General features: G+C 29.4%; 4 protein-coding genes across 6 annotated transcripts in view; 3 read left to right on the forward strand and 1 right to left on the reverse strand.

The window, feature by feature from the left end:
- Window positions 1–18977, forward strand: part of LOC109352577 (metallothionein-like protein 2) — a 23934-nt gene extending 4957 nt beyond the window's left edge. For both annotated transcript variants that reach the window (XM_019594671.1, XM_019594670.1), the window contains one exon: window positions 18794–18977. The gene's annotated coding sequence lies outside the window, so the exon portion shown is untranslated. The remainder of the gene's footprint in view (window positions 1–18793) is intronic.
- On the forward strand, window positions 7077–8079 carry LOC109352575. The gene is made up of 2 exons (XM_019594668.1): window positions 7077–7335; window positions 7577–8079. The coding sequence occupies exons 1-2, from the start codon at window positions 7138–7140 to the stop codon at window positions 7907–7909; spliced, it is 531 nt and encodes a 176-aa protein (XP_019450213.1). The 5' UTR covers window positions 7077–7137; the 3' UTR covers window positions 7910–8079.
- Window positions 17680–18989, forward strand: LOC109352576 (metallothionein-like protein 2). Its single transcript, XM_019594669.1, has 2 exons — window positions 17680–17837; window positions 18527–18989. Exons 1-2 carry the CDS (start codon window positions 17770–17772, stop codon window positions 18699–18701), a joined length of 243 nt encoding a protein of 80 aa, XP_019450214.1. The 5' UTR covers window positions 17680–17769; the 3' UTR covers window positions 18702–18989.
- LOC109352579 (kinesin-like protein KIN-10B) lies at window positions 20593–25606 on the reverse strand. Of its 2 annotated transcripts, none has more exons than XM_019594673.1 (13): window positions 25281–25606; window positions 25035–25203; window positions 24089–24482; window positions 23511–23716; window positions 22781–23100; window positions 22624–22687; window positions 22362–22416; window positions 21784–21968; window positions 21651–21697; window positions 21527–21548; window positions 21203–21265; window positions 21072–21110; window positions 20593–20838 (listed from the first exon to the last, which is right to left on the reverse strand). In XM_019594673.1, the coding sequence occupies exons 1-13, from the start codon at window positions 25511–25513 to the stop codon at window positions 20752–20754; spliced, it is 1884 nt and encodes a 627-aa protein (XP_019450218.1). In that variant the 5' UTR covers window positions 25514–25606; the 3' UTR covers window positions 20593–20751. The 2 variants fall into 2 exon arrangements, with proteins under 2 accessions (XP_019450218.1, XP_019450217.1); XM_019594672.1 differs by having other exon boundaries at window positions 22347–22416.

Genomic DNA, 27167 nt, shown 5'->3' on the forward strand with positions numbered 1-27167 from the left:
CTAATAATTATTTTTATATATATTATTGTTACAAAATATATAATCAAATTATTAAAGTTGAGAATCTCTTGATACCTACAAATAGTCGCTACCCTTGTGGGTACCTGCAAAATGTGCTAGATATGGATACGGAAAAAAATACATGTGTTCGGTGTGTCCGACTACCATCCCTATTTTTTTTTCACTAGAGTGACAAAGTTGTAATTTGATGTAAGAAATAAATTAATTATTTTAACAAAATTGTAATTTGATTTACACTATATTTTTAGTGGCCCCATTATCCTTTTTTCTTTCCTTCCAACTAAATGATGGAAAATAAACTTTTCCTCTACTTTTATCTCCTCATCTTTTCTTTCCTTCTATTTTCATCACAAGCAAACATAGCCTTAAGGATATATATATATATATATATATACCCTATTTTTAAACTTTCATTACATTAACCACCATGTATAAGAAAGAAGTGTAATCTTTTAAACAAAAAATGTGATAAATGCAATTAAGTTAAACAAAACATGATATATTGTGTAGGCAAGTCTAAATAATATACAAATCAATGTATCTTTATTATTTTTTGTTACAAAATGCATCAACAATTCTAAAGAAATATTGTTTAAATCGCTCTTATAATATAGTGTAACGAACTAAAAATAACAAAGAAATATTGACTCATCTATTATTTGGACGTGTCTCCATAATATGTCATGTTTTGTTTAGCTTAATTGCATTTATCACATTTTTTGTTTAAAAGATTACACTTATTTCTTATGCAGGGTGGTCAACGTAATGAAAGTTTAAAAATGGGAGAGGTTTGTATAGGTGTAGAAAAGTGAGGGGTGATTTATGAAATTTCACTAAAACTCAGGGGGTGTCAGTATAATTTACTCTATATATTAATCTTAAATTGGTACATTATCAATCTGAAATCATAATATTTGATTGAAAACATGTCAATGTAGTGGGCCTTTTCATTTTGTTGTCTCATTTTCATTGGAATGAATATCAATTATCTCACTTTTTTTTGTCCAAATTATGTCTCAATCCAATTAAAAGTTTTTATTTTCCTTTCTTACTTTGGAAGCAGTTACACCAAAACTGATTATGTTTGGTTAAGGAGAGATAATAGAAGGATAGAAAGTGGAATAGAAGAGAATATAAGGATAGAAAAATTATAGAAAATGAGATAATAATTTTGTTGTTTGGTATGATTGAAAATGAAAGGAAAGTAAAAGGAAAGAAAATGTATATCTACACATAATTCATCAAAAATGACAAAAATACCCTCGTTACTTTTATATAAAAAATTATGTAGCATGTCTAATTTTAAAAACTATACTTTGTTGTTGCAAATTACAAAAATAAATAATTTTTTATATTAATTTAATATATCAATTTTTGTTCAACATATAAATTATAAAATTTAATATAACAATTTTTGTTTATAAAATCTAATGAAAATCATTAATATTCTATATTTTCTTGCCACTAATCCATCTAAAGAAATCATAACTCATATTTAGTAACCATTTTTATATTTATAATCATCTCATTTTTGCACATTTCGTTTTGTATTTTTTATTTATTCATTATATGTCATTTTGTTCTCAATTTTAGGAAATTATGTTTTGTTTTTCTTTTCACTACATTTTTATTGAACATATATAATTATTATTTATTTGTGAGTTCATAAGAAAAGAAATTAAAATTAAGTAAACTAATTTCACATAGAATTAAATATAAACAAATAGTAAGTTCACTATATTTTATTTATTTTCACCTAGAATATTGTACTCTTAATTAACTTATGGTGGAGGATAAATTTGCAATCTTCCATGGTTTTCTTTTCTTTCTCCATTTTCTTCACAAAGTAGCAATGTTATGAAATCTGAGCCGAACGTCAAACCGGAAAAAGTCACGTATTAGGTTTAACCGGTTTAAACAGTTAAATCATTCGGTCTGACCAGATGTTTTCATACATAATTAATAGTTTTTATCTATAAATATCATTATATATAAATGTAAAATTTTATATAGTTAATAATCATGTATAATTACATTAAAGTAACATCCCTTCATCTTTTTTTGGACTGGAGTAAAATATAAGATGAAAGTAGTGTTCCATTTTTTAATTTTTAAGTCAAGCGTCCGGTTTACTTCCCGGGTTAATCCGGATTAACCGGGTTTAACACGGTCGGACAAAAATTTATCCGGTTCAAAGTGGTCCAACCCTCATTCGGTTAAAACTGTAAACCAGAGTCGTTTTCAAGTCCGGTCAGCAGTCAGATTGGTCAAGCAGTCTAGTATGGTCCGGTTCTCATAACACTGCAAAGTAGGGAAGAAAAGTTTTTTGTGGGCCTCATTCATGTTTTTTTCTTTCCTCCTATTTTGTATCGGAACCAAATGATGAGAAATGATATTTTTCACTCCTTTTCTTTTCTCTTATTTTCTCTTCTCTTCTTTTTCATAGAATCAAACATAACCTTAGTGGTGGTGGGTACTACTTTCCATGTTAGTGTTTCAAAATTGTTTTTTGAAATATTTTGAGCTTTCATAATGGGGTCCCTATCTAATGGAGAAATTGAAGTGTTGGATAGTGGTTCCAACTTACGACGAGAAGTCAAGAATATGTGAAACTAAGATGACAACTAAGGAGGTGACTTAATTGATGAGAGAAATGGTCAATTTTTCTGCAATATATTAGAATGTAAAAGCAACGGAAAATTGTTGTAGAAATTAACCAAGTTAAACTCAAAATTTAAGCACAAGAAGAGGGTAGAAGAAGAATACACAAAGATTTTTATATTGGTTCACCTTCTTATCCACCAAAGACTATATCTAATACTCTTGCCACACAAGAGATTTTTCAGCTAGATACTTTGACTTGCAATTACAACTTCTATTATGAGACCCTTGTACCTTACACAGTCACAAATATTTCTCCCTTGGAAAACAACCTTTCCAAGTAAATTCTTCCCCTTACCACCACACCCTTGTGATGACAAGTTTACAATATGATGAAGAATGATAATAATGGTAAGATTGTCTTTACAATATATGACAATGTTATAACTTGCAATCTTTTGACTCTTAATATACTTAGTAAACAAATGCTCTTAGAAAGTGTTTAAGAAAACTTTAAGAACTTGCAATTTAAACAACTTCTGAAAACTTCTGAGAATTAACATTGACATAATCAGTGGGGGATGTTGACCTAGAGTTTAGGAGGGGCAATAATATTTAATTGTAATTTGTAATTAAGATTAATTGAATAACAAAAAAATATAGATAATTATTTCAAAGTTTCAAACTAACATATAAATTCTAAATAATAATAATTAATAATTAAAAACATAAAAAAAATGTATATTTATTTAAAGTGTCCTCTTAGTTAAAGACTTCAATTCATCTATGATCGAATTAAGAGTAAAGATTTCAGCTATTTATATTTGAATAAATCATAATGTTATCTACAAGAAATTCATATTCTATTTTACTACAAAAATTTATTTGTTGTATTCGTTGCTGAAAGTTGTCTTCTTGTAGTAGTTACACAATGATAGTTAAGATAAGACAAATAACTTGATCAAGCAAATTATATGCCTTTACTTTTACTATATCATCAAAGTTGCACTTTATTCAAAGATGATTGATAGTTTTTCAAGCATGAATTACTAACAACATAAATAATAAAAGGTTGAAACTAACATCTCAAACAAATCATTTCTTAATCGCATTGAAGTCCATAGGTATATTTTGGCACAAAAATACATATATTATAAATATTAAATGATTTATAAAAATACATAGAATATTAGGACTTTTGATGCAAAAGTTTGACAAAGACAATTTATGATTTTATAATATTTTCTTAAGTGCAACATCAATATGAACTCAAATGAAATAAAAATATTATAATCAATATCGATATTTACACATGTAAAGAATTTTATCTATTATCTATAATTTTTAGAAAAATATACAGTTTGTATAAGATAAAAATATATATTAGAAAAAGGTAAATAAAATTTTTAAAATAAATGAAACAAAAATCCAGGGCAGTTGCCTCTACCTGCCAAATCATATAATAATATTCTTAATACAATAAATATTCACGTTAAAGGCATTTAAATTTTTTATGTTGAGGTTACTGGGTAACGTGTATTCACTATACTGTATATAAAATATACATAATACATTACTATTATTATATAATATATTACTATCAATATATAATTTGTTTCTATTAATATACAATATATTACTATTAATATAGTTACTCTAGTATGAATATATAGTTTTGTATGTAACATATTATTGCTACTTTAGTTACTGTCGTATCACGTATGAATATATAGTTATGGCAGCACAAACAAAAATATATAGTATCATTTACAATTGTAATTGTAAGTAGCTATGGTAGGCGAGGCAATGACGGACAACAAAACCAGCACCAGACAGTGACAGTAGAGGAGAGGCAATAAGGATGATAGAGTGTTAAATGTCAAACTTACCTTAATTCAGAGGGCTAATTTAGGACTTGTCAACTCTAAATACTTACTTTATGTAATCATAATTGAGATTTTGATAATAAATTGTACTAATCCCATTTTCCAAGTTTCCATGTGTGTTTTAGGCTGAAAATAGGCTAATTGGGCCAAGGAATGGGCCAAAATGGGCTAAGCATGGAAAAGCCGAAACCAGCTAACCTACATTTAACGCAACATCTAAGCTCAACGCATGAAGTGCTAAGCGTGAAAGTCACCAGGGTCATATGAGAGGAGGTGCACTCAGCGTACCGTTACTATGCTAAGCGCAAGAGTCAAAAGTCAGAAAATAAAAATGAGATCTTAAACACAAAAGGAATGGAGACTGCATGAGTTGAGTCTTAAAATTCAATATCTAGGATGATTTTTCGTCTTAGTTTGTAGATTTATACAGTTGGAAACATGATGTAACAGTTAGGAGGTAGAAATGGTGAAGTTCTAGTATGTTCATCGCGAAGCCGACACTTCTCCACGAACTACAAGTTCTGAATTTTATTTTTATTGAGTTCTATATGAAAATACTTAATTAGATTGCTTCTTAGCTGAGATTGATTATTTCTATTCATTAGTATTTTGGAGTTTGATTTATGAATAAAAAGTTTTGATTTTTATGAATTGTTCTTGTTGCATTTTAATGCTTACTATGTGTTCGACGAAATACCTAGTTCGTATTAGGAAAAGAACTTTGTAAATAAATTTCCGTTCAATAGTCCAAAGCATGTAATTCATCCTTTTTGCATAAAACTAGACATAGTTGCATGTTTAAATGTCACGATGAATGTCTATGTTCATATGTTTGCTAGACATTGATGCAAGTTTGATGGTTCATATATTGTAATTTTATCAATTGAGTTGCTAGACATAGAGCTAACAATTTGATAAAGTGTTAGCATAGACTAAGACATTAGAGGCTAATACATTTGAGGGCGTGCATTAATCTCAACCCATATGCATAGTTTCTAGAAATAGAGGTGTGTGTGAGCCATAATATCTGATCTTGTGTTTAAGGTTTTGTATTTTTTCATGAATTGCTAAGCAGACTAGAGTATTAGTTCTTAGCGTACTTGAGGTCTCATGCTGTGTACAATCACACTTATTTTATTTACTTTTTTTGCTCACTCTTATTTTTTTCATTTTCTCTGTATGTCATCCTTATTTTGATCATCAATCAATTACTTGTGCATATATAATCTTCTGATTTTCCATTCTATTAAGCACATGTGAGTCACTTTCTAAACTCTCTTTCTTTATACACTGTCTTATGTATAATTAAATCTCAAACTATAGTCAAAATTATAATATTATGTATAATTAAATGTTCAAACAAAATTATAATATTATGTGTACTAAATACAAAAAAAATATGATATAATTCTTTAAAATGAAATATATAAAAATTAAATATTCAATACTAGAAAATAAAATTACAGCACAGTAGGTATGAAGTACATATCGACACGCTAGTACCAATAATCTTAAAACCATATAATACTTCCTTCTACCAAACAATCTTTAGAGGGTCTCAAAATTGAAGAATCGATTTCACATATGACTAAAGGTTGTCAGACACGAATGTAGACATTTATGTCCCAGGGTTTTCAACCATATAATAGATTTATATAAAGTTATATCAATATCATTCAATTATTATATACAATTTTATATTATTTAACCATTATTATTATAATTGAATCAAACATAAACTCTGTCAATTATTAGTTCAATGACGAAATTAGCAAGTCACTAGTTAGACTAGTTAAATCGATATACCTTAAAAATAATTGAAGTTTTATGGTATTGTTATTACACAAATACTAATTAAACAATCAACAAAAAAAGTTTTACAATAAATAAAATGTTACAAATAAGTTGAAAATATTGTCAAATAATATAGTTTTTTTACGATTTAACTACAACAAAGTATACAAATAAGTTTAAACTTTAACTAAACAAATTAGAATTTGTTACAATATAAGCTAAAAGATAAAAAAATCGTATAACGACAAACATAAACACAAATAAGTTGAACACAAAAAATTATTTTTCCTCACAAGACATCATTTTGATGTTAAATTTTAAAAATTGGTTGATTCAGCCAACGAGAGTAGTTAGATCGACCAAGTTGCTAGTGTTTTATGCAAAATAGTCAAGTCGAACTAATCAATACTAGTTTTGGTTCATAACCGTTCAAATGAGCAATTCAAACTAATTAGATGTTCATTCTAGGTTAGATCATTCACTCGAATCAAATTTAATAACACTACATTTATTGCAACTTACACCTCTGACTGAGGGTCCTAGATACGCTAAAGTGTCATTTATCATAAATTTTATTATGTATTTAATGCTTCTAGTTTTTTTTATGGTGTACTAAGTGTTTATGTAATTATTGACTCTTATTTTAGAGTCATTTTATTATTGTTTACATTAAATTTAAAATTACTAAAATTGATTTCAGTTTTCTCGGGATTGGTGTTAAACAGAAACCTCTCTTTTTTTCAATTCTGTGAACTACGAAACCACATTTATGTAGTATATATAGATGCTCCCACATACATTTTAGGCATCGCCAAACTAGTGAGTGTTTATTTCCATGGAAAAACTAAGTGGAAAGTTACAACAAGTTCATGGTATTCACATTAAGAAAGAAGATGAAGATAATAATATTTTTGGAAATTATGAATCTGCTAGTGTTTATCAACACAATAGGTCTATTGACAACAATCAACCACCACAAATTGAAGACCAAGACCAAGGTCATCTTTCTATAGGACATGAAATTAATTTTGAGGTAGACTCATTTTTATTCATTCCAATTGAATGTCATTTGTGTTTTTATTTTATTTTTTGTCAATTTAATTTGAATGCTAGATTATTTGCTTGTCTTCATTATTGCCATTGATATACTTATAGATTACCTTGCCAACTATTATTTTTCCTTATTTTTTATATAAAATTAATACATTGAAATTTTGTTCACAGTATATGTTACAAAAATATTTTTATTTTTCTTGTTTTTGGTTTATTTAAAGGTGAAATCAACTTCAGAAGAATCGAAAGAGATACATGTAGTTGACAGAATGCTGAATGAGCATGGAAGTGGTTTGGGTGATGATTTGAAACTGAAAATTTCGCCTCAATGCCCAACTTCATGCATCTCGTCGTTGTCATCGACACCCTTTAACAAAACATGTGCATCTTCCATGTTAGGTTCTAATGAGAATCTTAGTGATGCTTCAAAAGATGAGGAAATATCATTCACTTTGGTGGGGTGTACTCGTTGCTACATGTATATGCTGGTATCCAAAGATAACCCAAGATGCATTATATGCGGGAATGGCATGTTGATTGACAAGTTCGATTGAATTCCAGAAAAAAATGGTGCAAAGCTGAATTTACTTTGTATTTTTTTTCTTTTAAAATTTCAGGAAGATTTATGTTTTCTATATGTTGTCATTTGGTAATAGATTATGTGGTCATTTTACCTTTAAATTACTAAAGGTTATAAGGGATTATCAAGATTATGGAAGGTTGAGATAAATTCCCCATTACTCCCTTCATTCTTCGTCTTTTATTTTCTAATTTTAAAGTTTTTCTTTGTTTCAGAACTTTTAGTTTAACATTTTTAAGGCTTAGACATTCCAATTTTTATCCTCATTAAATAATTATATTTTCATCTTTACTTTATCACAGTATGAAGTAACTAAAGAATATAATTAGGTTTCTACATCTTTCAAGAGAATAATATAAGAATTTTAGTAAAAAATACTATAAAATTGCAATCAAATTAATAATTCCTTAATAAATGTCTTAATATATTAAATTGATAATGAATGAAGAGGGTATAAAGAATTGATTATTTGAGAAAGTTTGGTCGAATAAGTTATTATAATATAAGCACATAAATTTAAGAATTAGTTCAATTTTAATGCATATAAAGTGTTTTGAACTTTCAACTAATCAAATGTCCTTATATGTGAGACCTTTTAAGTTAGTTATTACAAGAGCATGTTATTTGTTGTGATTTGAGGAAACATAAGAAAATTCTTAATAGATAGCGAGCACATGACAACTATATCATTTAAAAATTAAGTATTAAAGTGCTTATTAATTATCTATCTATTTACTATCTAACAAAAAAACTATTGTCGCATTAGCAATGATACATGTCAATGCCAACTCTTGTCACATTAGTAAGTGACACATGTCAATACTTTATGCAAAATTTTCCTCTAAAAAGTTATCTGCCTCTTATTGTATAACCTCACCTCACACATAAGATGAAAAAATTTCTTTACTGTTTGTTTCAATTTAACATTATAGCTCATTATCTTTCTCTCACACTTTTTTCTATTGTTCCATATTTTTCTCTCACATTTTATTCTAAAGCATAAAATCATCTCTATACTTTTTACTCCCTCATTTCATCACTTTTCTTATCTTCCACCAATTTTTTATCTTCTTGGTTCGTATTCTTCTTCCATTTCATTTTACCCTTGATGTCTCTTATTGTTGGTTCACCATTGAAGCATTATTGTAGGTTAGTTTTCTATATATTTGTGTATCTAATATTTTGTTTGTAGAATTTTCTACTAAAAATAATCATTATTTTAACAAAGAGCATATGGATTGTCTTTACCAGGTTGTAATATAATTGTTGAAAATGACATATAGATTGTCTATATCAAGTTGTAATATAATTTTTTATCTTTTTATATAGTTTATTTTGTATTATATTGTAGTTAAGACTTTCAATCTGATCAATTCAAAAATTGATTCAAGATCACAACTGTAATTGAATCAAATCTTCTAAGATGGAAAATTATGCAATTTAAGATATGTTATTATTTGCATTTATTTGAGGTGAGAGATTTTATGCCATGTGCAAATTTGCTTAATTAATATTTTTACTACGTTATGAAACATTTATTGGTCAATCATTACATAACGTTATATAATATTAAAGTGCAATCATTATAATATTGAATTGCAACCGTGTAATAATATATTTTCATAAAATTCAAATTATAAAAAAAGAATTATAACCGTACAATTGTACCATCAAATTTATAAATTTTACTATATATGTTTGTAATTTTAATTTTTCTTCTATTAGTTCTAAAAGTACCAGCTATATTTTTAGCTAATAAATTATAGTTTGATATTTTACACCTAAAATAGAATAACAATATTAGGAAAGTGGTTAATTCAAATATTAGCATAATTCAAATTAAAGTTATTTCCAATTCATTAATTTTAGACATTGCTTATTATAGATATAAACGTATAATTAGTATTTTCTTGATTAATAATTTTATTATGTTATGAAACATTATGAAATATCTTCACTACGTTATGAAATATTTATTGGTCATGTACGTTATTTTAAAATTTATTTAATATAAAATCAATAAAATGCTTAGCAAATTAACTTCTTCCGTACATACAGTTACAATACAGTCATTACATTAAGAAACATTAATATGCAGTTGTTACATTATATAATATTAAAGTACAATCATTATATAACGATATATAATATAAAAGTACAATCATTATAATATTTGAATTGCAACAGTGTAATAATATATTTCCATAAAATTTGAATTGTAAAAAAAGATTTGTAACCGTATAATTGTAACAAAGAAAATTTATAAATTTTAATATATATGTTTGTGATTTTAAATTTTCCTTTATTAGTTATGAAAGTATCAACTATATTTTTAGCTAATAAATGATTTGACATTTTACAACTAAAATAGGATAGCAATCTTAGCAAAATGACTAATTCAAATATTAGTATAATTACAATCAAAGTTATTTCCAATTCCTCAATTTTAGATCATGTTCATTATAAATATAAATTTATTAACATTTATTATATTTCTTATTGTTACTATTTGAATACTACAATAGTAACATTGCAATATTAGAATCATATCTAAACTATAAATAAAATATGTTCACAATGAGTTCTAATATTAAGGAATACATATTTGTTATGATTTATAAATATTTTATATTACCTATTATATAATTAAGTAGTATACAAATTTATACATATTTATAAATATTTATGTTTCCTTAATTTTAGACATAGCTCATTATAGATATAAACATACAATCAATATTTTCTTGATTAATATTTTCATTACGTTATGAAACATTTATTGTTCATGTATGTTATTTTAAAATTTATTTAATATAAAATCCATAAAACGCTTAGCAAATTAATTTCTTCCATACACACAGTTACAATGCAGTCATTACATTAAGAAACATTAATATGCAGTTGTTACATTATATAATATTAAAGTACAATCATTATATAACGATATATAATATAAAAGTACAATCATAATAATATTTTAATTGTAACAATGTAATAAATGTTTTCATAAAATTTGAATTGTAAAAAAAAAAACTTGTAACCTTACAATCAGTGTTATAAAACTCGGCTCGAACCGGCCGGTCAGACCGGTTCAACCATGAACCGGTCATCTAACCGGTCTGAGTCTCTCATCTAACCGGTTTTGTATCAAAATTGGTTTAACTCAGTTAGTTTAAGCGTAAAACTGATGATTTGGATGATCGGACCAGTTGGACCGGCCGAATCAATCAAAATTAAAAAAATAACCAAATTGATGAGGTGAAAAAGTCAAATATTTTTAATTTATATGTAATTATCTTTGTCACTTGTTATCTTACGTTATAACGAAATCTTTGTTGTTTAATTAAATTTTAAATTTATTGTACATTTTTGTTGTAGTTAAAGCATAGTTTATATATTATTTGATAATTTTTTCAACTTGCTTGTGTCATTTTATAGTATTAAAATTTTCTTTATTGATTGTTTAATTAGGTACGCTAATGTTTTTAAATTTTGAGTATACAATTATTAAATGTTGTTATACAATATCATTAATTTTTAGAATTTTAATGTAAACCGAGTTAACCGGTCCAACCATTGACCCACTGGTTGGACCAGTGACTCATTGACCCAGTACCCTGACCGAGTCATTAACCGGTCCGAGTTTAATAACACTGCTTACAATTGTAACAAAAAAATTTATAAATTTTAATATATATGTTTGTGATTTTAAATTTTCCTTTATTAGTTCTGAAAGTATCAACTATATTTTTAGCTAATAAATGATTTGACATTTTACAACTAAATAGAATAGCAATATTAAGAAAATGACTAATTCAAATATTAGTACAATTCCAATCAAAGTTATTTCCGATTCCTTAATTTTAGATCAGATTCATTATAAATATAAATTTATTGTCATTTATTGTTTAATTATATAATAGGTAATATGAAATATTTATAAATCATAACAAATATGTATTCCTTAATGTTAGAAAATAGTAAATTATATAATAACAATTTTTTTATCAAAATAGTAATTTATATTAATAATATTATAAAAGATGTTATGATGATATTGTGAGATAAAAGATATGATGTTAACCCTTATTTATAGTAATACAAGACTTCTAATTAAATAAGGAGACATATCATAAAAGATAAAATAAAGCAATCTCAATTCTAAAAAATGTATTATAAACAGATGTAAGATATAATCATAAGATGAGATGTTATATTTACATCAATGTTCATTTAAATATCAATCTAAAACATAATTTAAGATACTTTCATATATTCTAATAAGGACACCTACATAAAAATGGAACAATAACAAAATTACTAAAATAATTAAAATTGTTACATAATTTTCTAGGAAAAGTGCTTAAAACCCCCGTAATTTTATGCAATTTGTAAATAGGCACCATAAACTAATTTTTTTCTTCTAATTATCCATTAAAATTTATTTGATGAAATTGGTCATTACATAAACATATCGTTAAATTACTCATAAAAAATAAGGATAACATTGCAATCAGAATCACAATAGTAGTAATGCAACACTAAAGGTTAGCAGTGTTAGTATCCAGAGGAAACCGCCTTCAAAATATAAAATTGACTATGAAGAATACGATAAGTAAATTTTCAAAGTTAGAAGTGATTAATACAATAATAGTGTTATATATAAAAAAAATCATTTAAAAGTCGATGTTAAAAAGTGCATGAGTTAGAATTTGTCATTAATATTAATTTATTTAACATTATCTTTATGTACGAATCAATTTCACTAATAGTTAAAGTTTAAGTGATAATTAAGAAGAAAAAATAGTTCACGACAACTACTTAGAAAATGTATAAAGTTTAGGATGGTTTTGTAAACATTTCCCAAATTTTTTATTAGAAATGTCTAAGATAACGTAAGAAAAGTACTAATAATTCCAACGTTACATCTTCCAAGAATAGTCGCATGTCTATCATAATCTTTTAAAGGATATCATAGTGTTCTACCATAAATCATATCTTTAGACATACCATTTAGAATAAGAAAACATTGGTGTAGCTTGAACATAACCAAAAATCTTAATGATAATCCTTTGAGCTCGGTGTATCATAAAAGGGTAGTCTAGTGCAGGCCCTCATACATAGTGGGATCTGATAATGATAAATGTGTGTAGTTTTACTTTTGCAATTGAATAGGTTATCTTCAAGATTTGAATTCATGACCTACGTGTTAAAGGACAAGCAATCTTACAGATGTGTCGATTGCATGGATCAAATATATCATTCGCTGATTTGAGGGGGGAATGACAATTTTTTTAAATTTTATTAAGTCATTAGCCGATCTCAGCAAGTGGGATTAAGGTGAGGTGATTGTTTTAATATAATCATTGTGTCTTGTGAGTCTAATACAAACTAACATCTATCAATTTTCCCAGCGTTCAATCTTCTTAGTTCCTGTCTTACAAGAAATCCTTGTCCCCATAGAGAACGATTATGATTTATTGCTCTTCTATGTGGAGTGCACTTTAGGATAAATCAATGATTATGATATTAACAATTCCAAGGATTGTTATACGTCTACAAACATATTATCACAACCACTTCAATGCAATTTAGAGGAGTTAAATCCAAATACTCCAACATAATGAATTTTATCTACAGAAAAATTAACGTTAACACAAAATTCACTGAACCCTCCATTCCATAAAGTATCAATGATACACTACAGCAACAATTTGAAGACAACCCATGATAACAAGAACTGAAATTCAATTAAAGACATTATAGAACAATAAAAATCAAAACTTGCTGGAATGGGGATTCTCCATAGTCTAGTATCAGTGAATGTTCAACAAACTCAACCAATGCCTGAACTTGTCCACAGTAATCGGTTTGATTAACATATCAGCTGCATTTTCTGAAGTGTGAACCTTCTGTAGTAGTAGCTGACCACAAGCTACCAACTCTCTAATCTTGTGAAATTTCATATAAATATGTTTGGTCTTTGCATGATACACCTGGTTCTTTGCCAAGAAGATAGCACTCTCATTGTCACAATGCAGCGGAACTCCATCTTGCTCAATGCATAATTCATTTACTAGCCCCATAAGTCATAGGGCTTCCTTAGAAGCTTCACTAGTTGTCATGTACTCTGCTTTAGTTGTGGACGTAGCAACAACAGACTGAACTGATGATATTTGATCCCCTTCTAGAAGTGTGTCTCACCACTAGGGAGAAAATCTCATTATATTCGATCCCCTTCTACTGTGAATACCCTTTTGCTACAAAGCGAGCCTTGAACTTTTCCCCTTCTTTTTTGGATATTGTTGGCTTCTTCTTGTACACCTACTTGCACCCAACTAAAAGCTTGTATGGGGACAAGGGGATAAGGTCTCAAGTTTGGTTCTTGTGTAAAGACTTCATCTCCTCCATCATGACATCCATCCATTGTTCTTTCTCCTGTCTGCTTATAGCCTCTTGAAAGCTACATGGATCTCCTGAACTGATATGGAGAGCAACTGAAGCCATATCCTCAAAGTCATATCTCTCTAAAGGTTTGATAGGATGTCTATCCCTGTCTCTAGCAAGTAGATACTCCTACACACCTAAACTCTCTACATGAGAATCATCGCGTTCTTGACTTGAACTAGTGCATGGTTCCTTATCTTTATTCACCTGAACTATTTCATTGCTCACTGGAATCATATTTGATCCCAAAGTCTCTCTATTTGGCATGGGCACCTCTGTTAAAACTGATTGTTTCAGCATGAAATCTTCATCAAACACTAAATCTCTACTCAACACCACTTTTTGGAAACTGAATCCTAGAACTTGCACCTCTTCACACATTTGGCATATCCAATGAAAATACACATCTTTGACTTGTGATCAAGTTTATATTGTTCATCATTAGGTACATATACATAAGCATAATAACCAAATATGTGTAACATATTATAATTGGTTGGGTTACATGTCCATACTTCTTCTGCAACTTTATCATCTAATGAAGCTCGTGGTGATCTATTGATGACATAGCATGTCTAAGTGCCTCTTCTCAAAATCCTTTGGAAAATCCAACATTCAGTCTCATACATCTGGCCCTCTATATAAGAGTTTCATTCATCCTCTCTGCAACACCATTCTGTTAAGGAGTCTTCTTCATTAAAAAATGTCTATGAATATTATGTTCCTCGCAGAATTTCTGAATCTATGAGTCTTTGTACTCTATACCGTTGTCTGATCTCGTGTATTTGATTTTTCTACTAGTCTGGTTCTCTACTTCTACCTTTCAAACCTTGAACTTGGCAAAGACTTATGCCTCGGAAAATATACCCAGACTTTGTGAGAAAAGTCATCAACAAAGGTAACAAAATACCTAGAACCTCCTAGGTATGGTTTCTGAGTGGGTCCTCATACATCAGTGTGGACATAGTCTAGAATGTCCTAATTCTTGTATTGGTCAGCCTTGAAACTAACTCGTGTTTATTTCTCAAGCATATAATACTTGCACAAAACTAGCTTGCATTTCTCAAGCATATAATATGACCCAAATGCATGTGCCATAATTTTGTAACATCATGATTTGAATCTACTGAAATCTCCTCAGTCACTCCAGCAACTCCACCTACAACTGTTCTCCCTAACAACTTGTAAGTGTTCCCAACAGTCCTCTTATCCTTCATTACAGTCAAAGCACATTTGCATACTCGAAGAATATCATTATCTTCATTAGCTCTATAGATAAATCATTTGGCCTATAATGTCCTCAAAGAAATCAAATTCTTCTTCAAATCTGGTATATGCTTAACCCCACATAACGTTTTCATTAGATCATCACCCATCACAATTCTGATTTCTCCTATGCTAATAACTGCATATGCTTTATTATTTCTGAGATACAAGAAAGCATAATTGTCTTCCCTGTATGTTGTGAATCATTCTTTGTTTGGCGTCATGTGGTGGGAACAACTAGTGTCAAGTATCCACTGTTTTGCATTATAATTTGATGATACATATAATAGATCACCTTCACTGTTGTAACCAGAGTCATATTTATGTGCAACATTTGTAATGTAGATACTCCATCTTTATTATTTTCCCTTTGGCAGGACCTCCTCTGTCTTGTCTCCTCTCACGCGTTTGGCTCCCTTTCACATATAGACCATCACCATGAGACCATTCCCCTACATTCTGTCTTTTTTGAGTGTGGGACAGAAGTACAGATGTGATCTCATCTAGTTTGATTGAGTATTTCCTATATGTCAATGTTGTCACCAAGTGTTCATAGGAATTTGGCAAAGAACACAGTAATTTATTGATTTGTCCTCATCATCAACCTTCATATCAAGTTTATGCAAATCGTTGATCACTTCATTAAAAGTGTTGAGATGTTGTTGCAATTAGTACCCTCCTACATCTTTAGGCATAGAGTCTCTGTTTCAAATACAACTTATTTGTTAGAGACTTGGACATGAAACGTTTTTCTAATGTCTCTCATACCTCTACTGGTAACGTCAAATCCATAACATGATACATCATCTCATCTAATAGGCAGAGTCGTATAGTTCCTGTAGTCTTCTCCTTCAACTCTTCCCAATCTAGTTGATCCATATCATATGGTTTATTCTCACGCAGCGCTTTTGCTAGACCTTGTTGAGCCAACACATTCTTAACCCTCCTTTGACACAATCCGGAATCACTAGTTTTATTGAACTTCCCCACCTCGAATTGGCATATGGGTTAAGAGCCATCTGATATCAATTGTTGGGAATAAGCGAACAATCAAATAGTAAAAGAGATCGGGAAAAGAGAATAACACAAGGAAATTGGTAAAGAGGTTCAATCAATTGTGCTTACATCACAGGAGCGTTGAGAGACTGCCACTAAGTATTAGAGAATTAGGATTTGTGTTTAGCTATTGTTATCCTTGTTATATTAGATTTACACAACATAAATATATAGTCATCTACCTTAACCATTTACATTAGTTCAAGCTCATAACTTATATTGCTATTATCTAGAGAATGACTCATTGCACAACAAATTTATTGGTTATAATGATCATTATAATATCATATTATTTTCATAAAGCTGATGTATGATTAAAACAAGTATTTTGTCTATGGCGAATAAAGTATAAGACTCTTTAATGTTAAGTAAGAAAGTGAGCCCAAAAAATATTCTGAATTCAACTCCTTAATAAGTAAGGAGTTTCAGAAAAATGTATCTTATGTTTTCATCATTTATATAAGACATCTTCTTATTCAAATTTTATTATAAAATTATTACGTAATTAAATTATTTTGATATAGTTAAAAAACTTTACATGAAAAAGCCAACCATCCACTCAAATCTGAGCCGTTAATACCCCTTGATAATGAAATATCTCATCCAACGGCTAATAACTTAGACAGAAAATATACATGAAAGAACACTTATGGGGATTTGTTGTTCCAAAATGTCTTTAACCACGCCCCCTGACCAATTACAATAAAATAAAATTGATAAAGTTATGAATTTTTAATTTTTTCTAACTGACATAATATGATTGGTCTGAAACAAGATTTGGGACAACAGATCCTTGTCCGAAAGAACACACCAGAAAACCACATTAATTCTGCATAGAAAGACAAGTGTATGAGGAAAACGATGATAAACGTGGAACAAGACCCGCAATGGATTTAGAACCATCGTTACATTCTAACACGTGTATGGTATAGATCTAACGTTCTCTCTCCTCAAACTCGTTATAAATTGAGTTCATTGCTTCTCATTGAAACTCATTCAAGTGAGTTAGATAATTGTTGTGATTCTTCAAGTGAGTTTTGTGTTTTTCTTTCTCTGAAACTGAAAATGTCTTCTTGTTGTGGAGGTAACTGTGGTTGTGGAAGTGGCTGCAAGTGTGGAAATGGATGCGGAGGGTGAGATTTTTATGCATTTTCTTCATTTTCTAGTGAAATGGAAGCTGGATTTTTTTGAGTTTTGATTGAATATTCTGGATACCCTTTTGTCTAAATTGTGTAAAAATGAAGTTTTTTTTTCATTTGCATGGGTTTATTTATATCTTTGTTTTTCTCAGAAAATTGAAGTTTAATTTTCTGGGATACTTTTGTTCTTCAATGTTTTGGTTGGTTGGCTTTTTTTGTTATACCCTTTTGTTTAAATTGTATAAAAACCAATGCTTTATGTTTTTTTGTTATACCCATTTGGTTCAATTGTATGAAAAATTGATGCTTTTGTTTTGTTCTTACATGGATCAGATTTTGGTCACGTAGACCTTGTTTTGACAACAAACAAAAATATTGTCTTATTTTCCTGGAACAATTGTTTTCGGAGTATTAATTTTTTCCCTGGGTACCCTTTATGCTGAATTTTATGAAAAGTTAATGCTTTTTTTTTTGTCTTGCATATTTGTCTAGAGGCTAGATTCTTTAATAATCACTTTGTTTCTATTTTGATTGGCTTTTTGGGTACCCTTTTACTTAACCCATGTCTTGATAACTCACTGAGGTGTTTATTTTTCTATAAAATGTTTCTAGTAATCTTGATATAAAATATCTCTTGTTTTTGTTATGAGAAGTCTTTGTTGATTTTCCATGTGCTTCTGCAGCTGCAAAATGTACCCAGACTTAAGCTACACTGAGAGCACCACCACTGAGACTTTGGTTATGGGATTTGCACCTGTTAAGGCCCATTTTGAGGGTTCTGAAATGGGTTTTGGAGCTGAGAATGATGGTTGCAAGTGTGGAGCAAATTGCACCTGTGATCCCTGCACCTGCAAGTGAAGTTCAGAATCAAATCTTCAAGCATAAATGGTTCCATTTAGTAGCATGAAATTATAATAATAGCACTATCATATGTGGTTTCTTATAGCAAGTATTATGTGCGAGTGTGGTTTGTGTACTCTAGAGGGTTTGGTTTGAATACACCCTTTTAGAGAGTGTTAGAATAAAGTATCAATGCATTAAAACCTTTGAGCAAATTCATATGTTTTTGGATTTGTGATAGGTGTATCTTAAGTTCAGCTAATCAGTATTATTAGTCTCTTTTTATTAATGAAATCCTGTTTTTATTTCTAACATTTTTAAGGTCATATAACATGACAAATGGAAGATGGGACACCATAGTAGTTTGTATTTATAAGGTGGTCCAACTGATTTTAAGGACATTGAAGTAAGTTCTGTATTAAGACCTGGAATCCTTATCCATATGCATGATTTTGAGATATTTTTTATTCAGTGAAATATCTATATATTGACTAATGTATAAATATATATATAATGTAAAATTCTTTTACTGTTTGTATATTAAGTAAAAACAATATCACTTTTCTCCACTATTGAGCTCACTACTAAGGATCCTTGCCCTTGTTCATGCCACATATAAAATCACTTATTATGCTTATTCTTAACGTAATAAGAATATTTTTACTCGTTTTTTTTCTACCGTGTTATTCTTATTTTCCTACTTTTGTTCTTAAATAAAAACAATTTTTTGTTGGTCTTAGCCAAGGGAAAGTGAAGAGAGAGGTAGATGTTGTGGAAAAAAGGTAGATATTGTAAGACTCGAATAAGAATAAAAATAATATTTGTTAGTGTGAAGAAGAAAAAATAGATGTTATTCTTATTTCATTGATAGTTATAATAAATTATAAAATAATATGTGAGATCCAAATAAGAATAAAAATATTGTGGTAGCTCTTACACACTTGTATATATTAGGAATATGTATTACTCTCTAAATTGGTAAGTTAACAATTTGACATCACAATCATTGGTTGAAGCATGACAAGTGAATGTAGTGGGCCTATAATTCAATTGAGAATATAATCTCAAAATTGGTACATTATCAATTTGAAATCACAATCATTGATTGAAGCATGACATGTCAATGTAGTGGACCCCTTTAATTTTGTTTCATTTTCCTTGTTGCTTTGGAAGCAATTGCACAAAACTCAGTGGTGGGTTCTACTTTCCATGTTTGTGTTTCAAAATTGCTTTTTGAAACTTCAAGCCATTTTGGGATATTTTGAGCTTTTGTAAATAAATTAGATTTTGTTATTATATAAGCTAAAAAATAATAGATTAAATATCAATAAAAACATAAACAAAAATAAGTTGAAAGAACAATATTAGTTTTCCCACAAAATGTCCTTTTGATATTATTTTAAAAAAATAGTTGATTTAGCTAACGCGATTTGTTGGATAGACCAAGTTATCAATATTATACAGAAAATAATCAAATTGAATCAATTCATGTCGGTTTTGGTTTATAAATTGTTTTGGTCCAATCAATTTAATAATATTATATCTATTACAACTTGCATCACTGGTCCTAAATCTATTATTGTTTATGAGTAAATAGAAGTATAGGATAGTGATTCCCACTCCTCACCACAAGAAGTCAAAAACAAAAGACAATTTGATTCTACTTCCTCAACATGAATTGTCATAGATCTTTCTAAGATACTCCCATAAAATATAAACAGAATTTTAGTCTCCAAACAATATATTAATATAAGTAAGAGTATAAAATTTATCCACACTTTAAAGATTTATATGACTAATATATTATCATTTGTATTAATTTTTAAAAATGAATGGTAGATAATGTAATGACATGGTGCTCATCACACATAAGTTAACTTCAATAATAAAATCATAAACAATAATGAAATTAATTTACATAATGTTAAAGGAACCAACCATCTTTTTTTTACAATGCTAGGTAAATTTTGTACTTCATCTTGTTACAACATACAAGAACACAAATGCTAATTAAATTGAAAATAACTAATAACATATTCATCTTAGCCAAGAAGGCCAAGAACATTATTTAATAATGGACTTCACTTGAGAGTATTGAATCTTCTGCTTTATCTTCAAATAGCTTTTTTGCAGCTTTAGTGAACAGGTTATGTGCCTTCAAAAGGTTATATAAGTCATCATTTTGTTAAAAGCTAAATCTGCTATGAGAAAGAATATATGCATCGATAATATAAGAGTTTTTTACATTATCGCTATATTATTCGTCATTTGACTCTTTAATATGAGTTATACATATGAATTTTGAATGATACGGTGTATAAATCTGTATACCAATGGTACATAAATATTACAATCATTTGCTAATATTAACATGTTTACATAATTTACCTGCTTAGAAGATAGTCCAATTTTCTCCAAATCACTTAACTGCAAAATGCAATTATAAAAAAAGCATCATTAAAACCATATAGTTGTGTTAATTCAGTAATTGGCTTATAAAGTGTATTTTTTATACTAACCAATTTTAGAGGGCTTTCTTCTCTAAGGTCTATTATGTAGTCTGCCATTTTCTCTCCAATACCCTGAATGGATTGAATCTCAAAAATTAGAAAATGAATAAAATTTAAAGAATGGTAGCACTAAAAAAAGGCAGCTTAGTGCACGAGACTCCGACTTAGTGGATAGATGTACGCAGTCTTACTCTCGCAAACAGAGAGACTATTTCCAATATTTGAACCTGTGAAAACCTTACCGTTGTGCCAAACTCACACTTTAATGGTTGCAATATGGAAGAAAAAAACAATAAAAAGTTACTTAAAGAAAGATCCTGCATCAGCATGTACCTTTAACTCTAGTAGTTCCTCTCTGCATATAACAATTAAAATCATTGTTAAGACCTTAAACAAAGACCACTAGATAAACATTTTTAATAGTCAAGACACAAAGGTTGGTATATGTTTGGTTTACCTGCTTGCATTATTCAAGAAATCTATGTATTCTTGAACTAGGCACTTCTGCAAATATAAAAATTTTATGATGTGAGAAAGTTGGTTAGAAAAAGTCCACTTTTTTAGCAGTGGAATCAAACAAATATTTGTACCTTCAATGCAGAACTTTGAGTACTGAACTTGTTAAGTGGAGTGGCACCATTTATTTGTATCCTTTTGTTAGTGGAACATGTTGCATTGATGTTGATAGGGGTAAGTGCTTTTCTTAAAGGACTTGGTACTGCATTTTTACCCTCATTTGTAATCGGCGAGTTCGCCACCTTGCCTACTGGCTCAACTGTATCCAAAACATGTTTCTTCGAATCTTTAGGAATCAAATTTTACATAAGATCATATCGGGATTTAGCTCCTCTAAAGTACAGGGTTGTAAAAAGTGCACATTTATATCCACATATAGCGGAGCCTATGTCACTAGACCATCGCCTAGTTGGTATTTTTCGTTGTATATATGCAAACATTTAATTACAGTAATCGATTTCTCGGACAATGATCAAAACTGTAAAATCTATCATCTAAATGGTTCCTTGCACTTAGAGGAGACAGATACTATACCAAGTATCAATTTATATTAACATACCAAAAATCTAAATTTTCCCTAATATGTTGTCAAATAATGCACAACTAAGTTCAGGAATCACACAAAGTAGTGACATACCAGGTAGATACATATCAGCTTCATGCTCAGTTTCTTCTTTATTATTGTCCTTACCATCACAATGTGCACTCTGAAAAGCATTAAATATATTATCATATTCAAGAAAAGTGCAAAGATTTCTCAAGCATGCATGAAAAAAAACAATAATTAACAATTCCTTGTAAGACTTTTCCATGCTTTTTTTATATAATGCAGCCATAGTGCTAGTCTTTTTAGTACTTGTGTTAGTGACCCTGTCAGGAATATGTAGTGCACTTATAGCACTCATTTCACTTACCTCAATGCAAGAATCAAAAGATACTTCATTATCCATTAAAGTTCCGAAAGCCACAGCAAACGCCCTGCTAACATATTAAGACATTTATCAGAAACATAAAGTCTGTGACGAAATCATTTTCCGTAATCATATCAAGAAGAATGTGACCATTACTTACCTTTCTTTTGTATGTTGAGCATATTGGTTGTTGGTAGTTCTTCCGACCTTCACTGAACTCTCGAAGGTAACCGATCTCTTAGCAGAAGTAGCGATGGAACTCGGAGTTTTTCTCAGATGTTGAGAACTAAATGGTTCCATTCTTTGTTGTGAGCTCTTTGTTTTGCCTTTTGATTCTAGCCAAGCTTTCAGTTTGGCTTCCATGTCAATTTTAACTTTAGGAGTCTCTTGTTTATGAGCTGAAGGTACAAAGTTAGAGACATGCCGTGATCTTGCGGCCAAACTAACAGTGTGAACAGATTCCTGATATTCTCCTGGATTCTGAAATCAAAATAAAAGGAGCTTCAATAAAATTTTGAACCTTGATCAAGTACTCTATGATATGGATCAAGTTCTTTATGAGCTTTAATAACTTATAGGTATTATATCAACTTATAAATCTTCCATTCAAGTTCTTTATTGGTATGCATTTAAAAAAAATCTAGTGGAGCGTAGAAGTCTCGTGCACTGAATCGCCCTTTTTAATTAAGTCAACAAAGATTCATTTCACCTCATCAACCATGTACAAATAAATCGATCTTGAACCAAAAACAAATCTGTACCAAGAATCCATATGAACCAAATATTCTAGACACCAAGAAATATCCAACAACCAGCCCTTGCATACTCATACACATGCACTATACATGTATAAAGATCAAAACATCTAAACAATCAATGTCTAGGCTTACCAGGCAAGCAACCATTAGTGCACGACTACTTCCGCCTAGAGAGTCCTGCAATATACGGGTCAATTTGCTTTCTCGGTACGGTACTCGTGGTTTGTTATTATTCAATGCATATATCACATTTGACAGTGCAAACAAGGACTGGTTTATCTTGGCACTCTCTTGGAGACGAATTCCTTCATTGCAAGTTCTTCTGTTGTCTTCATTACCTGGTTCAGTCTTAAACACATTAGTAAATGTTTGTTTTAGATTGGTCTAATCTAACATGTTTGGTAGATCTGTTTAAATTATGAAAAAATTGTTAGAGAAGTTAGATTATGTACAAAATTAAGACATTGCAGATAACCTGAATATTCAGATTATTCGATAAGCTGAACCAAACACGCTAATGAACAAATTATCTTAAAATCATATTTTAGCGAACATATTTAAGCAATTCAGACATTGTGTATAATCAATTATATGCATAATCAATTATTGAAATGATCTATTTTCCACACCTAACTCAAACACTCATAAGTATAAGAAAAAATGGTTGCAAGACATCTTATCTCTGACCCCGATCGAGTAAGGAAGTTAACCTGCCAAGTCTACGAGATTCAACTTTCCACATACAGCAGCACCAGTGCCATCATCAGAAAGATTGGAGACAGATATGACAAGCACTCCATGACTCCTACTAGAGACATCATTAAGGCCTGTGTGTGCAACCTTACGCCTCCGAACTCCACACGAGAAAACCTCCCGAAACTCGGACATTGTATTTATAGAAACCTGTGATAGGCCTCTTAGGTGAATTTGGCCATCTTTGTCATCCCAAACTAAAATCTCCTTTGCATTGACCTCCAAGAGGTCATAGCATCTGTCCATGTAGACCTCATAGTACGAAATATGCGCTGTGCTGCCCGTGATTTGGCAAGTTGATAGTACCTTAGACATTGACAATGCCATCAGTCCAGATTGTTCCTCAGTTCCCTACAACACCAAGCATCGGTTGATTTTCGAGCAACTTCGAAAAATGAAAAGGAAAATTGAATAAAGGTTTTGTAGAAGTTTATAACTAGGTACTACATATTTCAAGAATGTAAGGGTGGAAACAGTTTATTGAATCCTCATCACCCCTATAATTGTTATGCCTAGTATTCATAAAAATATATCCAAGATCTGTGCTATACTGTGAAACATCAAATGCTACTAATCCTAGTCCTCTTAACCAGGACTATACTACTATTGATAAACATCAAAATGGTACAAATCCTTTACCTCTTTAATTTATATTAAGGTAAAAAAAGTTATGATTCTTTTTAAATCTATAGGAGATTAACTAAGAGAAAATCTATAATATTCTCACTTGAGTTTCCCAAGGAGAGAAAACATTTGGTTCCTTCACAAAGTAAACAACTTAAAAGAAAATAAGAAACTAAATAGAAGTTTGTGTCACACCCTCAGAAAATTTGCATAGGTAACAAAAAAGTGTAAAATTAATCTACTACAATAAAGTAAAATACAAGTTTTTTATTATGATACCTGCATAGTGTATGTTTTGCCACTGCCAGTGGCTCCATAAGCAAAAACAGTGGCATTGCATCCATTGAATATTCCTGGTATCATTGGACTTACTTCTCTGCTGAATATCTTACCCACATTCTTATCTTCTTCACCAAAGAATGAGTCCAAGTGGTAGCACTCGTTTCGGCTATGATCAACAAAAAGAAACATTCAAAACCAAAGAGTTTCACAGAAAAAAACATAAAGGTGGAAACTTTTTGAGACCTGGTTTGTGGGTCTTTGAGATAAACGGCTACTTCATCTTGTGGATACTCAAAATCTTGATTCAAGAGTGAGATACATGAAATTGGGTCACCATTATTTGATGAAATTTCTTGATCAAGAAAGGGTCTGACCCTGATTATGACCCTGACATTGGAAACTGAAACGGTGTTGTTAGAGGTTTTGAAAGATTTGTTAGATTTTGGAGTGTGGAATGAGGATGCAAGAGTAGCCATTGAATCAAAAGATTGAAACTTTGAGAGAGATTGTTGATGAGAATTGTGGAATATTGATGAATAAGGTTCAGAATTTGAATATGTACGAGAGAGAAAGAACTTGACCGTTATTAAGGTTCATTGTTTGTGGGACCTTCAATTCCTACCTTTTATTATTTACTTCAAATGTTGGGTCACTGGTAACAAACCAGTTTCAAATTATAACAATAACATTTATATTTTGGTCATAAAAAAAATATTATCCACTCTCCTGATGAGTGTCATTCTTAGTTATTGAACTTTTGATATTTTGGTCATCTTGAGAATGTAATGGTAACATCTTGTTGGTTTTGCCAATTAAAACTTCTAAATATTCATTATTATTTTTTCTGTTTTTTATTATTATTGGTAGCATGGTTTGGGACTGTTTCATATTTATTGTCCTACTTTTTTATGTCACTCCTTGTGTTAGGAGATATGATTGGTTAAAATAATATTTAATAAGTATATTATTAACTTAAATACAAAAATTTCAACCAATCAAAAATAATAGAACATGGAATGGCACATAAGGTATGACAACAATATGCTCACATTTGGGATATAGTTTAAAATAACAAATCTTTATTGATTTTGGGGCTATATATTATTTAAATTGTTTTCAACTTCTTTTTTTCCAAAAAGCTAAAATGTATAGCTCTACTTTCATGTTAAGTTAGTTGTTTTGACTTTGTTTGGAATTTCTTAATAATTATTATTTTAATATATAATTTCTAAATTCATCATACTTAACTTATTTCCTATTATTTTCCTATTTCTAGAGTTCTTTTTTTCTCTATCTAAATTCATTACCTAGATTCTATAACATCTTGAATTTGATAGAAAGAACTTGCATCCTAGTTCTTTATCATATCATATATCCATGGCCAATGGCACAATTACATTATTATACAATAAACTCCAACCTTTATATTTTGCCCTCAAAATTTGGTTAGAAACACTTCGGTCACAGATTTAATTGCTTACAATATTTTAATTTGTTTTACTTTCTCATTATTTCTCTCATTCTCAACTTAAAAAAATAAGTTGTATAGGTTCCTCCTATATATAACATAATTATTGGTATAGTACATACAGGAGAAGAAGGTAAAAAATGTGTTGTAGTTTTATCTAAGCTTTATTACGATTTTTTTGTATTGTCAATGATATTTTTTATCTTTTAGTAAAGAATTAATTTCTTTCGGACTGCGTAGCTGTGAGTAGTAATTAGTAGGACATGTGGGTAGTTGTGGTGTTCACAAGGTATCATTACTCTAACTTAAAACTAAGATCAAAATCAAATGGGACTCAAAACAAAAATAATATTGCAAGACTAAAAATTCAAATAAGCTTTTAATCTAGCAGTATCTACTTTAACATAAAAAGGGATGTAATGTTTATAGTACATTTTCAACTAAAAAGTAAAAATAATATAATAAAACATATTATGGTGTATTTGGAATTGAGTTTAATATTTATACATTAATATTTTATATTTTTATTTATTATTTACCATTGACTCTCTTAATAAGAAATAAGAGAGTTGACCTTTACCTATTATGATCCACTTTTTCTTAATATTTATATTATAGCTAATTGATTAACATTTCCATAGTATAATATATATATATATATA

Source organism: Lupinus angustifolius, chromosome LG07 (assembly GCF_001865875.1).
Source record: "Lupinus angustifolius cultivar Tanjil chromosome LG07, LupAngTanjil_v1.0, whole genome shotgun sequence".
In the NCBI taxonomy this organism is placed as follows: Eukaryota; Viridiplantae; Streptophyta; class Magnoliopsida; order Fabales; family Fabaceae; genus Lupinus; species Lupinus angustifolius.

Bases quoted from the DNA above. Each gene is read 5' to 3' on its own strand.
- LOC109352576 (XM_019594669.1), top strand. From the start codon at position 17,770: ATGTCTTCTTGTTGTGGAGGTAACTGTGGTTGTGGAAGTGGCTGCAAG. The intron at 17,838-18,526 runs GTGAGATTTTTA...GTGCTTCTGCAG, and splicing joins TGTGGAAATGGATGCGGAGG to CTGCAAAATGTACCCAGACT.
- LOC109352575 (XM_019594668.1), top strand. From the start codon at position 7,138: ATGGAAAAACTAAGTGGAAAGTTACAACAAGTTCATGGTATTCACATT. The intron at 7,336-7,576 runs GTAGACTCATTT...GTTTATTTAAAG, and splicing joins GACATGAAATTAATTTTGAG to GTGAAATCAACTTCAGAAGA.
- LOC109352579 (XM_019594672.1), bottom strand. From the start codon at position 25,513: ATGGCTACTCTTGCATCCTCATTCCACACTCCAAAATCTAACAAATCT. The intron at 24,483-25,034 runs GTATCATAATAA...TTGGTGTTGTAG, and splicing joins GCAAAACATACACTATGCAG to GGAACTGAGGAACAATCTGG. The intron at 21,698-21,783 runs GTACAAATATTT...TTATATTTGCAG, and splicing joins CTCAAAGTTCTGCATTGAAG to AAGTGCCTAGTTCAAGAATA.